The sequence below is a fragment of the Ylistrum balloti genome, unplaced genomic scaffold (assembly GCF_031769215.1).
Source record: "Ylistrum balloti isolate Yb309-2 unplaced genomic scaffold, AGI_CSIRO_Ybal_v1 Utg370512, whole genome shotgun sequence".
Classification (NCBI taxonomy): domain Eukaryota; kingdom Metazoa; phylum Mollusca; class Bivalvia; order Pectinida; family Pectinidae; genus Ylistrum; species Ylistrum balloti.
This window is the reverse complement of record NW_026782330.1, coordinates 1,132,248-1,149,641: the sequence shown is the minus strand read 5'-3', so window position 1 is coordinate 1,149,641 and position 17,394 is coordinate 1,132,248. Positions and strand designations below refer to the sequence as shown.

At 37.8% G+C, this 17,394-nt stretch overlaps 2 protein-coding genes across 2 annotated transcripts in view; one reads left to right on the top strand and one right to left on the bottom strand.

Moving 5' to 3' along the window:
- The first annotated feature begins 919 nt into the window (after positions 1-919).
- LOC132555738 (cytochrome P450 2U1-like) lies at positions 920-2,724 on the top strand. Its single transcript, XM_060220101.1, has one exon. It carries the CDS (start codon positions 1,074-1,076, stop codon positions 2,553-2,555), a length of 1,482 nt encoding a protein of 493 aa, XP_060076084.1. The 5' UTR covers positions 920-1,073; the 3' UTR covers positions 2,556-2,724.
- A 13,083-nt stretch (positions 2,725-15,807) lies between these two features.
- LOC132555770 (glutamate receptor ionotropic, NMDA 2B-like) overlaps positions 15,808-17,394 on the bottom strand; it is a 68,135-nt gene continuing 66,548 nt past the window's right edge. Inside the window, exons 15-16 of the mRNA XM_060220134.1 lie at positions 17,061-17,224; positions 15,808-16,225 (exon numbers count right to left, since the gene is read on the bottom strand). Of these exons, the coding sequence (XP_060076117.1) occupies positions 15,808-16,225; positions 17,061-17,224 (582 nt within the window). The remainder of the gene's footprint in view (positions 16,226-17,060; positions 17,225-17,394) is intronic.

The following is a 17,394-nucleotide window of genomic DNA, read 5'->3' as shown; positions in this document are numbered from 1 at the left end:
GAGACCGAAATACATGAACATATTTTAGAATATTGCATTTAGTTTTGGTTGTTGTCCCCGATTGATAGTGTTTAATAAAGTTAATAATGTATGATTTCTGAGTGTTATTGTTCTTTTCAACGGAACTAAACTTTCTCTGAATGCTACCCTTACCGGGGAAAACCACTTCGTAACACTAATTAGGTGTATTAATTAATTCAGAGTTTGACTTATAGACCGGTATCCTTCTCTACTGTTCCTCATTTGAACTGGAAACTCAATATCGTCGTGTTGAAATATTGACTTGCGTACACGGTAATACACGCTGGGAATATACTCGATCACTTAAGGAATTGTGTACCTAATGTCGCCCATTTCATTATAATGCTTAAGTCAAATCCATGAAAAATTCTGCGTTAAACATTTTGGGCATGTGGTCGACCTTTTCTCTGGTGCAACAATGTGAAGTCATAGTAGAGATGTAGAATACCAGGGTCATATTTCTAATAAACATCAGAACGAGTGATATTAAAATACTGTACTACATCGTTCGTACAAAATGTCAGTGATCCGACCTGTAATAATAGTCGTAACATCTGGTTTTGGAGGAGCGTAACCTCCCCCATTGTGCGCTACTCTTCGTTAGCGTGTAAAGAGGAGATACTCAAAGTTGGTAAGTTTAGTTGGATATCAGAAATTGCATTTAATCTCGCTCATGAGAATATCAATTCCGGATAATGACGCCCCTTTCTGACTATGGTTTTAAAACAAGAATGCCATTGTGTACTTCCGGAATCAAGCAGTCGAATCAAGTGTGGTAAGAGCATGTGGACTGGATACGGCGGCCGAGGCATCACGTGATTAACTAGCTATAATACAGCCAGCTTGTAAACCTGTGTGACACAGCTTTCCTGCCTAGGGAGATAAACGAATCATATGAGTATGAGGTCAGTAGACTAGACGCTGTCACCGTGACACGTAATCATCAAGTCGCTTGTTGTGATGTATCAAGGAAAGCACATCATTAATCAGACTGGGAAGGTCGTTTGACAAACGGTTAGGCTTCACAACATCTTCCAGCACATAACATCACCATGGAATTGACATCTGTGTTACAATCTGGTGATCTTGCAACATATTTGGTGGCCTGTCTCGCCTGCTGTTTTATTTATGCTTATTATTTCCGTAACAGACTTGATATACCCGGACCATTTGCATTGCCGTTCCTTGGCAATTTCTTTACCTTAGTTCTTCAAAGGAATCGAAACGTGCTGTACAGACTTCAGAAGATATATGGAAACATTTTCAGAGTGTACTTTGGACGGCGTTTGGTCGTTGTTATTTGTGGTAAAGACCTTATCAACGATGCTTTCATCAAGCAGGCTGATTCATTCAGTGACCGTCCAAACGGAATGTCGGGGATTAAGAAAAAGATGGAACCAGGATTAATTTGGTCAAATGGACATACTTGGAAGGTACTCCGCCGATTCACGGTACAGTCAATGCGAGATTTTGGACTTGGAAAAAAAATTCTAGAAGAAAGAATTTTAGAAGAATGTAATGTTGTTCTGAGAGAAATGGCAAATACGGAATCACAACCATTCAGTATAAGGGATCTGTACAGAAACGCTGTATCAAACGTCACACACACCATTATATTTGGGAAAAGATGTGATTACAATGACCCAGAGTTTCGTGACGTTATCGACAGCATTAGTTTGATATTCAACATGTCACTTGGAGGCCTTTCGCCCACAACTATTTGGCCATTTTTGAAACTGTTCATTAAGGACGAAGCAGTCACAAGATGGAGGTGTTTAACCAACATAACCAATTACATAGAAGCGCAAGTGAAAGAACACGAGTCATCATTTGACGAAGAAAACATCCGTGATTTCATCGACGCCTATCTTCAGGCGAAGAAAAATGATAAGGATACAGACATCATCACACCAAAACAACTGTTCCGAGTTATTCTGAATCTGTTTAACGCCGGAACAGACACTACGGCAGCTTCATTGGACTGGTCAGCACTATACATGATCAGCTACCCGGATGTACAAGAGAAATGTCAACGAGAGATTGATGAAATAGTTGGTCACGGACGTAAGGTACAAATGTCGGACAAATCTCAACTGCCTTATGTAGAAGCGACTTTACTTGAAATTCAGCGTCTAGCAAATGTGGCCATTGCGAGTCTTCCGCATGTAGCGACGCGTGACTCCATTGTTGGAGGTTATCGTATTCCCGAGGGGGCTATTGTTTTAGCACATCTTCAGCTCACACATGAAGATTCTAGTTGCTGGGATGATCCGCTGGCGTTTAAACCAGACCGTTTTTTAGATTCGGACGGCAAGATAAGGAAGTATGATGCATTCATGCCGTTTTCTATTGGACCACGTGCCTGTCCCGGTGATTCCCTCGCTAAAAAAGTGATGTTTTTGATGTTTTGTAACACACTTCAGAGGTTCAATTTGATAAAGAGGGAAGAAGATGATGTTTTGTCACACGAAGGAGATGTCGGGATAACTAGATCACCGAAGCCTTATCAATTAAAGCTTTTCCCTCGGAAGTAAAAAACTTCATGGTTAAATTCTTAAGAATTCCTGTTGATCTTAAGGAGGGTCGAAATACTGTGTGAAGGCGCGAGCTTATCTTTGTACATTACTTATTCATTAATTCAACGTTTATGAACCTCCCGATTAATACATAATATTCTGTTGGAAATAAATTTCTTTCAAAGATCTTGCCTTTGTTATTCTAGTTTATCTGTCGGTGTAAATACAGTACTATCTACTGACTATTCTGTAAAGTGAGACAACTCTTAAGTATGGCATGCAAATTTTGAAATAGAAGATATATAGCGAAATATTTAGACCCGAGTTCATAACGCTTACTGTAGTTACCCCGCAATGAATACACATCGATGAGGACACGGCAAATAAAGAAAAAATGATACAAAAAAAACTGTATGAAAATAAATATGGCAAGGCCTGTAAACGACCTGAGACGTTTGTAGAAATAGGTCAAAGAATTAATTTGAACGTGAGAAGACATAATCACAATTCATTATCACCTCGTACGATGTACTGTATATGACCATAGAGTTTATAGGTAGCAATCCGGATATTATTAACAGGTTTGTTAGGACATTAGTATGTACCTGATTCCGGATTTGGCTCTGTAAAATAAGAAACCATGAACTGGACCGAAAAGCGTCGTCGTCACTAATTTCCCCTTTTATCTGCTGAAAAAAGTGCAATTCCTCGTGCTGAACTTCAAAAACTTAATCTCTCGTCGGGATGAAAAAAAAAATTCCCTCGGGTTTTCTCGCCACGATTTCCTAGTGAACGGAGATTTTGGAAGTAGACTAAGTTGCCTGTTTTATATACACAAATCTTATCAGAACAGTGGACATATACCCTGTCAGCTTATACCATTAAGTGATATCGACAATGTGTTGTCTTTGATAGATGTTTGTAACCAACGATACTACGCAATCCTTATTATCAACGTAAATAAATTTGTAACAAGTCACTCAAATCTTCAAGATTTAAGTGGTCGTTTTCAGTACCAAGTGGTCCTACATATTCCATACGCATCGATGTGGTGGCGATTGTCCGGAAGCGAGTGTAGGTTTTTTTCCGGAAACAAAGAGTGACGACTGTCGGGAAGTTTAGTTGTGGTTAAAAGTTCCCCGATTTGATAGATTTTCCGGACATGACAATTTGCCTTCTTGGAATTCCAATATCTGCTCGTCTCATCATATCATTGATATTAAAATATGACTTATAATTCTAGCTTTCTCTTCGATAATCGATCGTCGAGTCTGGTGGTTCTACGCAGTATTACACACTAAACGGTCGTCTTGGTAGGTGCTCGATTATGGAAGGGTTAGATATTGGCATCTGTGATACAAATCACCAGGTATGTCCACAATGGGATCAAAATAATGTCGCTGTCATAAAATCTTCATCAGTTTACATCTCCTGAAACGATTTCTCTGTCAGATGTCAAAATGTACAACTCTGCCATAGAAACAGTACACGAAAAAACCGTGGTACATACTTGTAGAGATATTTCTGAAGATCTCTACTCATTGTTGATTACTCGATAAACTTTGTATTAAAAATGTTAAGCATGTTAGCAGTTGTTTCGGTTGTATTATATTTGTAGAGATATTTCTCGGACTATTAAATGCTATGTAACCAACAGCCCGTGTCCATATTGGTATTATACCTTGGCTATTTAAGGTTATGTAACCAACAGCCCGTGACCATTCGTTCTGCATATGGCGTAGTAACACTCTAAATCGTGTGACATGACAAACGTTTTGATTCAATATTTCCTTGAAAAGGTTATAAGCTATTCTTGCTAATGTCAACGTTACGGAAGAATGACCTACAAGAATACTTTTGTAATATCACATTATCATGTACAACAACCATTGTATACATGTAAAATCAGAATTTTAATAAAACGGCATCCATGTTTGTGATATGCAATGTGATTAATATATATTCATATACATATATATTTATATTTAATCAAACGTTCTTGTCAACAACAAAAAGTTGTAATTAGGACAACTACATTTGGCAGTTGAAAACTTCACAAGCAAACACCATCATGATTATCATCTTTGTTTACAAAATGATACATATATGTATATACAAAAAATGAATGGTAGTCATATACTCGATAATGTCCAACACACACATACGCCTTAATGTCATACCCACTATCAACACAAGCGAGGCCACGTACCTGTCAAACACTTCCTTACATTAATATCTATATATTTTAACATATACACAAAATTTGTAAAATGAAATCGTTGAAGCGTAATACTAGTAGTGAATGTCCAAACTTTTATTTCTTTCACCCCACGACAGAAGACGGGGAAAGAAAACAACACCCCTTGTTATACAGGCTGTATGTGAGTGTACTATATATATCATTCTGTTGTATAACTGGAGATCAGCCGGGAAGAGGAGGTGGAGTATACCATCACTACATCGCGTTACCTAGCGTTTAAGCAGCATCGGTATTCGACACAGTTAACAACTGACGAAATTCCAAGAAACATACCTGTCAACAAATGGCATAATCAGAGGGTTAAATGGTATCTTGGACTGTCATCGCCTTCAGAAATAAACAACCGGAAGTTTACAAATAAAACTACCACCTACTTAAAGGAAACCACGTCATTTTACACAATCTTTTACCAGATCTCAATTTAAGTATAGACTCTATGTAGACGACACAGAGTCACAAAACGCTTATTGACTGATTAGTTGCGTCCTTTAAATAAACTCCGAACGGTTGTCTGGCAATCTAGAGGTAAGTACTGCGCTGGTACCATGCTTGTTTCTGTAACATAAAGGTAACATTTATCTGTATACAAATGTATTTATCCACCAGATAAAAAGTACTTTGTACAGCACTGTCCCTAGCTGTCTAGTAACAATAAGGAGAGAGTGATTATACTGGTGATATCAAATCATGTTGCTCTCCATGGACATTCAGTCGATAAATCTGGCTCCAAAAACAACAATATTGTCTGACAATGTTAATTAAAAAAAACTGCATGCTTTCGTAAGAAAAAGGGCGTTGTATAATTCCATCAGATAAAAATAGGACATTATATCTATTTTTGTTTCCGTCAGTAAACAACAGGACATATTTATTTGTGTTGCTGTCAATAAAATATGACACTGCTTCTAAGGTTACATGTGATATTTTGATAATTTGGACTTTGTAGATATCAATTAAAGAGTAAATGTTTTTTTGTTTCAATCATGTAACCACCTGTAAAACATACGCCCAGCTGTCTCCAGCTGCTGCAACCTTGAGAACAATACATATGCTGTGATGCATCACAGACAGATTGCTGACTTTGTTAACTATGTATTCCTCCTATGTGTCAGGAAGTCGATATTCCAACGGACCTCTAACAGACGTGATTATCACAGTGTGAATTATATGGTGTTGGTAATTAAGAAGGCTGGCTATCTAATTCGTCTAGTGCTTTAAACATAGTTGGTTTTCGTGTTATAAAAAGATGTAGTCAGATGTAATATTAGATCACTGGTATAAAGTAACATCCACATTGACTTGAAAATCATTTTAACAATGAAATGAAAACTAATTGATTTTTACTTTTATGTGTTTTTCTTGATATTTTAAACTCTTGTGAGCGTTTTAAGTTCTAGAGGAGCATAAAAAAAGCAATATTCGTACAACACCTGTAACTATGTCGTTCAAACTCGTACTACTTCAACACATTTACCAAAACTTTGTGTATTAAAAATATACCACGCATGAACTCTGACCTCACACACCTGTACTCTAGCTATGCATGACCATGACCCCTCACTTCCATGTTAACTAATCGTGCATGAACTCTGACCTCACATACATGTATTTGTAATGTATCTAGTGATAAAGTATGCCACAGTTTGTACTAAAAACATCATTGTTGTGTTCGTTATGATGCAGGTATCGCACAAACATTGTCTATGTACAAAAATTTTAAGATTCGTTTCAATAAAAAGTCATGGTGATGTGGCTACAAACAGATGCTAATATAAGTATAAACACGTCCTTCACCTCACGGTTAAGTGACAACGTGTCACGAAATGGAAAAATGTCTAAAAATATCCAGAATGATAAAATCTGAAATATACATACGTTAATCACGTGGAAATCACTCCATTGTACAGCATGGAAGCTTGCATGTGTTGGATATTGGTCCGTCCGTTTGATCATATTCAGGGTAAGGGGTTAGTACATATTCTATAACTGTTTTACAGGCTAGGAATAGTGTGTCAATTTTATAGTATATACAATAAAGTTTGGGGACTGTTAGATATGTCTCATTACCTTTAGTCAACGTTGAGTATTCTGAAAACAGACCAGCAGGTGGCTAGACAAAAAGCGGGTCTAGTAATGAATAACTCGTTGTTTTCTAAAAGTTTTAATATAACCCAAAGACAGAACCAGGACCGCTGAGAACCACCACAAACCGACTGATTGTAGCCTTCCAGTGAGAGTGATGGAGACAAGTTAGAGAGAGAGAGAGAGCAGTGACATTACATAAGTCAAAAAGCAGTGTTATATAATGAATAGGTCGACATTGAATGAGATTAGAAAGACAAAACAAAAGTTTTAAAAGAAACCCTGAGAAGGATACACAATGTACCCATTATTTCTACATGTTAAAATTGTAGGAAAATTCAACAGACCACGTGACGAAACTCTCGTCATATGTTATAACTATTGATTGGAATCAATTACTTCCATCCGGCTCTGAATACGATAGAGTGGTACATGGTGTATTCAAGTGTAATGTCGAATGTTTCCTGAATAAGTTTTAACGTGACACCGACGGTAAACATTATCACCATGTTATATCTAATTTCATTCCAATATTTATATCGACCAGGTCAGAAATTAGGATGTATGACTGAACAACATGTATACAGATGTACAACATACCATCATAGTAATATATCAATTAAAACATCATGTTTAACGTGTTAGTGATGGATAGAAAGTGAGGAAATCAATTGAAAAGAAATCATAATTTATGAAATTATTCATGATTTGGATGTCACGTGAGGGATTTGTTTTCCCTAAATACATTAACTCGTTTCTTGTCTATTTTAGGAGACATCTATAAACTTATCACGTGACAGCATATAGCTGCTAGGATAACAAAACAAGATGATTTTAAGTATACGTCGAGTCTTCGTAACCATATTTACGTAATCAGTTTTAGATATGGGAAAGTTATTTTGACAAATTGCCAGATTCTTATTTTGGTATGTTACACCACAGGGTAACCCAGGTCAGGTGGTAACATTGTTACTACACAGTGTGTCCCAGGTCATGTGGTAACATTGTTACTACACAGTGTGTCCCAGGTCAGGTGGTAACATTGTTACAACACAGGGTGTTCCAGGTCAGGTGGTAACATTGTTACAACACAGGGTGTCCCAGGTCAGGTGGTAACACTGTTACTACACAGTGTGTCCCAGGTCATGTGGTAACATTGTTACTACACAGTGTGTCCCAGGTCAGGTGGTAACATTGTTACAACACAGGGTGTTCCAGGTCAGGTGGTAACATTGTTACAACAAAGGGTGTCCCAGGTCAGGTGGTAACATTGTTACAATACAGGGTGTCCCAGGTCAGGTGGTAACATTATTACAACACAAAGTGTCCCAGGTCAGGTGGAAACATTATTACAACACAGGGTGTCCCAGGTCAGGTGGTAACATTGTTACAACACAGGATGTCCCAGGTCAGGTGGTAACATTGTTACAACACATGGTGTCCCAGGTCAGGTGGTAACATTGTTACAACACAGGGTGTCCCAGGTCAGGTGGTGACATTGTTACAACACAGAATGTCCCAGGTCAGGATGTAACATTGTTACAACACAGGATGTCCCAGGTCAGGTGGTAACATTGTTACAACACATGGTGTCCCAGGTCAGGTGGTAACATTGTTACAACACAGGGTGTCCCAGGTCAGGTGGTGACATTGTTACAACACAGAATGTCCCAGGTCAGGATGTAACATTGTTACAACACAGGGTGTCCCAGGTCAGGTGGTAACATTGTTACAACACAGGATGTCCCAGGTCAGGTGGTAACATTGTTACAACACAGGGTGGTAACATATCGTGTTTGACTGTAGTTCACCATATACAAAGTTTTCTCGAAGACAAACCTGAGAATGATACGTCATCTCTAAAACCAACAAAATCTTAACCATATCAGAGGGAACACCTATCATCTGACCACGCGCGTTATATTAACTTCCATTATGTCGCCATGAATGTCATTTCTTGAGGATAAGTGTGTATGATAGTGAAGAAGGTTCTCCAATAATGAGTCAAGGTGTTACCCACTGTACGTCATAGTAATGGGACGAGAAGTAATGAATCTAGGTGTTACCAAATGTACGTCATAGTAATGGGACGAGAAGTAATGAATCTAGATGTTACCCACTGTACGTCATAGTGATGGGACGAGAAGTAATGAATCTAGGTGTTACCCACTGTACGTCATAGTGATGGGACGAGCAGTAATGAATCTAGGTGTTACCCACTGTACGTCATAGTGATGGGACGAGAAGTAATGAATCTAGGTGTTACCCACTGTACGTCATAGTAAAGGGACGAGATGTGATGAATCTAGGTGTTACCCACTGTACGTCATAGTGATGGGACGAGAAGTAATGAGTCAAGGTGGTGCACACTTTACGTCATAGTGATGGGACGAGATGTGATGAATATAGGTGTTACCCACTGTACGTCATAGTAATGGGACGAGATGTGTTGAATATCGGTGTTACCCACTGTACGTCATAGTGATGGGACGAGAAGTAATGAGTCAAGGTGTTACCCACTGTACGTCATAGTGATGGGACGAGAAGTAATGAATCTAGGTGTTACCCACTGTACGTCATAGTAATGGGACGAGATGTGATGAATCTAGGTGTTACTCACTGTACGTCATAGTAAAGGGACGAGATGTGATGAATCTAGGTGTTACCCACTGTACGTCATAGTGATGGGACGAGAAGTAATGAGTCAAGGTGGTGCACACTTTACGTCATAGTGATGATGGACGAGATGTGATGAATCTAGGTGTTACCCACTGTACGTCATAGTGATGGGACGAGATGTGATGAATCTAGGTGTTACCCACTGTACGTCATAGTAATGGGACGAGATGTGATAAATCTAGGTGTTACCCACTGTACGTCATAGTGATGGGACGAGATGTGATGAATCTAGGTGTTACCCACTGTACGTCATAGTAATGGGACGAGATGTGATGAATCTAGGTGTTACCCACTGTACGTCATAGTGATGGGACGAGAAGTAATGAGTCAAGGTGGTGCCCATTGTACGTCATAGTAATGTGACGAGAGTGAATCTAGGTGTTACCCACTGTAGTCATGTGATGAATCTAGGTGTTACCCACTGTACGTCATAGTGATGGGACGAGAAGTAATGAGTCAAGGTGGTGCCCACTGTACGTCATAGTAATGGGACAAGATGTGATGAATCTAGGTGTTACCCACTGTACGTCATAGTAATGGGACGAGATGTGATGAATCTAGGTGTTACCCACTGTACGTCATAGTGATGGGACGAGAAGTAATGAGTCAAGGTGTTACCCACTGTACGTCATAGTAATGGGACGAGATGTGATGAATCTAGGTGTTACCCACTGTACGTCATAGTGATGGGACGAGAAGTAATGAGTCAAGGTGTTACCCACTGTACGTCATAGTAATGGGACGAGAAGTAATGAGTCAAGGTGGTGCCCACTGTACGTCATAGTAATGGGACGAGATGTGATGAATCTAGGTGTTACCCACTGTACGTCATAGTGATGGAACGAGATGTGATGAATCTAGGTGTTACCCAATGTACGTCATGGTAATGGGTTCAGCAGTAATGTTTCAAGATAATATCCATTCTACGTCATAGTAATGGAACGACTGTACAACATATTTCAAAGCAGCGAACAATGGACCTGATATTGAGATGTCTGTGAAGGGAGTTATTGCCGAATGATCTGGTATGGAGGACGGATATATCGGTAAATGTTGATAAATGTCAGTCATTTGTCCGGTTCTAGGATATTTGTCTTCGACACCATGCATTCACTTATTAGTTATATTCTGGAACCAGAGAGATTCTAGGATAATGTTCAATATGAATAATGTTTTGTCAGTAAAATATTATTCATAAATGGAAATCCATATATGCTTAAGATATTAAGGAAATAAATAAAACGAAATAAATATGTTTTCAAATCAAACATTGACAAAGTGTGAACATAATAGACGAAATCATAAGGTAGAAAAGATGACCAACTTGATAAACGATATCTGAGTAAGGAATAAGTATATAGGGCCTGTACCTACACAGTAACGATCTGTTACGTCACATTCAATCCTATCGAAGTAAATGATTTTACACGTATAGCTTATTGAATGATTTTCGAGCGATGACGAGAGTGACAAGAAATCATGCAATATTGTATTGCTTAATTCTCTAATACTTCAAACAGCTCAAAAACGAGGGAATATAAGCAGCTGATCAACCGACTACTAGGAAAAGAACAGAATATTCTGCATTTTCTTAACCAGGAAATTCTAAATCATCAACGGTGTGAAATTGGTTAAAACAAAGATATGAAATAAAATCATAGTGAATCATACATGATAAAAATTTCATATGCGTTATCGACTTAATAATAACAGGTTATAACCACATTCCACTGGTCACTGGTTATCTCCCCTTTTCTACAGGTTATTACCACATTCCACTGGTCACTGGTTATCTCCCCTTTTCTACAGGTTATTACCACATTCCACTGGTCACTGGTTATCTCCCCTTTTCTACAGGTTATTACCACATTGCACTGGTCACTGGTTATCTCCCCGTTTTTTACAGCTTGTTACAACAGTCCACCGGCCACTGATTATCTCCCCTTTCCTAACAGCTTGTTACCACAGTCCACTGGTCACTGATTATCTCCCCCTTTTCTTACAGGTTATTATCATAGTCCACTGGTAGCTGATAATCTCCCCTTTTCTTACAGCTTGTTACCACAATGCATTTGTCACTGGTTATCTCCCTTGTTCTACAGGTTTTTACCACAGTCCACTGGTCACTGATTATTTCCCCCTTTTCTACAGGTTTTTTGCCACAGTCCACTGGTCACTGATTATCTTCCCTTTTCTTACAAGATGTTACCACAGTCCACTGGTCACTGATTATCTCAACCTTTTCTTACAAATTGTTACCACAATTCATTTGTCATTGATTATCTCCCCTTTTCTTACAGGTTGTTACCACAGTCCACCGGTCACTGATTATCTCCCCTTTTCTTACAGCTTGTTACCACAGTCCACTGGTCACTGATTATCTCCCCTTTCCTAACAGCTTGTTACCATAGTCCACTGGTCACTGATTATCTCCCCTTTCCTAACAGCTTGTTACCACAGTCCACTGGTCACTGATTATCTCCCCTTTCCTAACAGCTTGTTACCACAGTCCACTGGTCACTGATTATCTATCCTTTTCTTACAGCTTGTTACCACAATGCATTTGTCACTGGTTATCTCCCCTTTTCTACAGGTTTTTACCACATTCCACCGGTCACAGGTTATCTCCCCTTTTCTACAGGTTATTACCACAGTCCACCGGTCACTGATTATCTCCCCTTTTCTTACAGATTGTTACCACAGTCCACTGGTCACTGATTATCTCCCCTTTCCTAACAGCTTGTTACCACAGTCCACTGGTCACTGATTATCTCCCCTTTCCTAATAGCTTGTTACCACAGTTCACTGGTAGCTGATAAAATCCCCTTTTCTTACAGCTTGTTACTACAATGCATTTGTCACTGGTTATCTCCCCTTTTCTACAGGTTTTTACCACATTCCACCGGTCACAGATTATCTCCCCCTTTTCTTACAAGTTGTTACCACAGTCCAGCAGTCACTGATTATCTCCCCTTTTCTTACAGCTTGTTACCACAGTCCACTGGTTGCTGATAATCTCCCCTTTTCTTACAGGTTGTTACCACAGTTTACTGATTATATCCCATATTTTACATGTTATTATCACAGTCCACTGGTCATTACCCCTTTCATAGTTTATCTATCATAATTACCCATGGAATGGTATTAGTTGTATAGTGTTAGCTTTATCACAGCCACATTTTTTCCCATCTAGGTAAGTTAGGAGTGAAAAAATTCATGTTTGACTAAAACCTGGCACTGTTATGACATAAATGAGCAGTCTATATGCCCAATGAGGTGTAAAGCGTACTCCTACGTAAAACAAATCTATACTCACACTGAGACAGTTAATATAATTATCAAGTGTCAATGAAATGACACTTTAAATTAACATTTGGTTACGGTTTCTTTAACGGGCCCCCCTCGTCCCTGTTCAGAACCAACCCACTTCAGTGGACTCAGACATACCATTTGACAGTATTGCTCATTGAACTCTTGCAAATTGTCCTATTTTAATCACCAAAACGTCACACATGTTTTCTCTAATTAGTTATAAAATCTATTCGTCTATCTACATACATTTATCAATCTGAAGGAAATGTTTGATAATAGTACTGAAACTATATTCATGTGGAATTTACAGCTACAGTAACATAAGATGCAAGTCAGAACGTCTAGTGGCGTCTTGGCGGATTTTAACACCATAATTCGTTGTTGAAGAATTCACTGTTAAAAGTACCTTACCTGATACCAGACAATGTTGTTTTCAGTAAACTCAAAATATCGAGAGAAACTAAATAAAAATTACTTGATCTGGTCCTAAAGCCTGTGAAATGAAAAATATTAGATCTAGTGACGAAAATGATAACAGAGTGAGAAATGTTTATCTAGTGAATGTAAAGAAAACAAAGTGAAAGATGTTTATCTAGTGCTGGTAAAGAAAACAAAGTGACAGATGTTTATCTAGTGCTGGTGAAAAAAACAAAGTGACAGATGTTTATCTAGTGCTGGTAAAGAAAACAAAGTGGCCAAAAATGTCGCTGTAAGCAATTTAAACTTGTTCTGACAACAAAATAAGTGAAACTATGGATGGAAAAATGTCGCTGTAAGGAGTGTGGTCATAGTTTTTGAAATAATGAGTTCGTTTTTGTGTCATGAGATGAAATGATCGCATTAACAAGAAAGAGCTACGGAAGTTATCAACGACACTCTGCTCACAGTCCGATACAGGTGTCATGAGCTTTCTCAAATATCACAAAAGTTATCCAGAACCTTTGTAGTCCGGCACCAAACGAAAACTCTCATGGAGTGATAACTACCAATCAAAGAATTCTGTAGGGATATCTAACTCAAATTATACAAATGTCATTCTGTTGGGATATCTAACTCAAATCATACAAATATCATTCTGTAGGGATATCTTAATGAAAATCATACAAATATCATTCTGTAGGGATATCTTAATGAAAATCATGCAAATATCATTCTGTAGGGATATCTTAATAAAAATCATACAAATATCATTCTGTAGGTATATCTAACTCAAATCATACAAATATCATTCTGTAGGGATATCTTAATAAAAATCATACAAATATCATTCTTTAGGGATATCTAACTCAAATCATACAAATATCATTCTGTAGGGATATCTTAATGAAAATCATACAAATATCATTCTGTAGGGATATCTTAATGAAAATCATACAAATGTCATTCTGTAGGGATATCTTAATGAATCAAATCATACAAATATCATTCTGTAGGGATATCTTAATGAAAATCATACAAATGTCATTCTGTAGGGATATCTTAATGGATCAAATCATACAAATATCATTCTGTAGGGATATCTTAATTAAAATCATACAAATGTCATTCTGTAGGGATATCTAACTCAAATTATACAAATGTCATTCTGTAGGGATATCTTAATGAAAATCATACAAATGTCATTCTGTAGGGATATCTAACTCAAATCATACAAATGTCATTCTGTAGGGATATCTTAATGAAAATCATACAAATGTCATTCTGTAGGGATATCTTAATGAAAATCATACAAATGTCATTCTGTAGGGATATCTAACTCAAATTATACAAATGTCATTCTGTAGGGATATCTTAATGAAAATCATACAAATGTCATTCTGTAGGGATATCTAACTCAAATTATACAAATGTCATTCTGTAGGGATATCTTAATTAAAATCATACAAATGTCATTCTGTAGGGAGGGATATCTTAATGAAAATCATACAAATGTCATTCTGTAGGGATATCTAACTCAAATCATACAAATGTCATTCTGTAGGGATATCTTAATGAAAATCATACAAATGTCATTCTGTAGGGATATCTTAATGAAAATCATACAAATGTCATTCTGTAGGGATATCTTAATGAAAATCACACAAATGTCATTCTGTAGGGATATCTAACTCAAATCATACAAAATATCATTCTGTAGGGATATCTTAATGAAAATCACACAAATGTCATTCTGTAGGGATATCTAACTCAAATCATACAAATGTCATTCTGTAGGGATATCTTAATGAAAATCACACAAATGTCATTCTGTAGGGATATCTAACTCAAATCATACAAATGTCATTCTGTAGAGATATCTTAATGAAAATCATATAAATATCATTCTGTAGGGATATCTTAATGAAAATCATACAAATATCATTCTGTATGAATATCTATATTAAGTTAGAACTGATGAGAGAATGGTTAGTTTTCGATGCGTGTTTGTATAGAGTCTTACTAATATTTCAAATCAACATTGGTTCGTAAGTATGAGAAATCAACTTTGAGAAACAAAAAGAGAAATGAAATTCTGATTAGTAAAATATATATTTGTAGTTTAGACGACATCTGCGATGATGACGTAACATGAAATTGAATATATATATAGTTATTGTTCGTTACAGGTAAGTACGTATATCGATAGGGGTTGTGTTGTAGGGGACATCAGGGTTGTTTATTAGGGGTGTACATCTTGGAATTAAATAAATGATATATCGTTTGTGAAGTTGATACAATATAACGATGCTAATCATTAAATCAACCCCCATGTCCTGTTCACGGTCTTGTTGTTTATAAAAACCGTGCATCGATTAATACATAGCAAAATTAACTATTACGTTGATGTATGTAGGTCATTCCGCCTTGAGTAGGTTAACAGCGTCACAACGCTTCATTGTCATACGTCACACTCACCATGACGTCATGATTTAGGGCGGAGAATCACGCCCTGTAACATTATTCCACATAATGTGTCATGTCATATCCCTCCGTGGGGTTATCATTGCTTACACCTACATAGTATTTTCCGTCATGACATCTGACTTTGTTTATATGTCTTTGTATAACACCGCTGCTGTCTCCTGGTGGATCAATCGCTATAGCGTTTGTATAACTAGGTGACCGTCGTAACGATCTTTTTGACCAGCGAGTCAAGGACGGATCGTCCATGTACGGACTTGTGCTAGTACATTCACTGTCCTGAAGCAAGCGTTCCTTGCTTTGTGATTCCGTACACACACGATGTTCCTCCTCGTTGCCTTCTGATCTATTACATCTTGGATATCCGTTTGGTTTCGGATTAGGATTTTGTTCCAGTGCTTGTTTTTTCTTGTGTCGGAAAAGATTTCCTTCTAAAGGTTTTATACCAAAACTCCTGCAATGATCAAAATGCGTTTCATCGTTAAAGCTTGAAAATGAGAGCGCAAGGCATATCTACATGTAAACTGTAAGTACAATAGCTAACATACTTTTTTGTTTTGTCTGAACCAGGATTATCAAATAAGGTGTACAAAAATATGACAACGGATAGAAACATTGAAAACGGAATGTTATAAACAATAATTGCACAATAAAAATGTTTAGAATACATGTATATTGAGCGTCTGTTCCATCATTTTAAGGAGTGAACCGTTGGATGATGGGTTACGTTACTTAAACACCTAGCCTAGGGGAAAGAGGAGGGGAGAAGGTGGGAAAGAGAGGGGAAGGGGGGGAGGGGAGAAGGGAGGGGAAAGGGGAAGAGGAGAAGTGAGAGGAGAGGGGAGAAGAAAGAGGGAGGAGAGGGGGGAGGGAGAAGGGGAGGGGAAAGAAGAAGGAGAGAGGGGGAGGGAGAGGGGGAGAAGAAAGAGGGAGATGAGAGGGGAGGGAGAGGGGGAGAAAGAGGGAATAGAGAAGGGAAGAGAAGAAAGAGGCAGGAGAGAGGGGGAGGGGGGAAAGGGGAGAGGAAGAGTGAGTGGAGAAGGGAGAAGAATGAAGGAGGCGAGACGGGGGAGAGGGGGAGGGGAAAAATAATTCGATATGCTGATTAATAGTCTGACATAGAAACATTGTGTAGGCTGTCTGATCTACCCAATATGACCACTCTGATAGTAGAGAAAATACGGTAATGGAATACTCTTTTTACTATACAATGCACATCATTTAACATGATAAAAAACATCGAGCAACATAACTTATACATATATCAAATACATTGAGACTATACTTACTGTAATTGGTCTTTTAATTTTTCTATCGTGAATTTTGATAGGTCTAATTCGTGACGAACTTTCCATAACTGTGTTTCACAAAGTGGATCTTTGCACCTGTGTCGTTTATGCATGTCTATAGCTTCTATGACTGACTGTTCAAATGTTAAAGATTGGCCCATACTCTGAAATTAAAATGATGTAATATTTTATTGTGTCCCAACATCAAGATAATTGGATATTTGAGTCAAATCTAATCGTAAGACATACTAGCTTATATTTACGCCAAATTTAGTCGTCAGACTTAAAAGCTGGATATTTACGCCAAATTTAGTCGTCAGACTTAAAAGCTGGA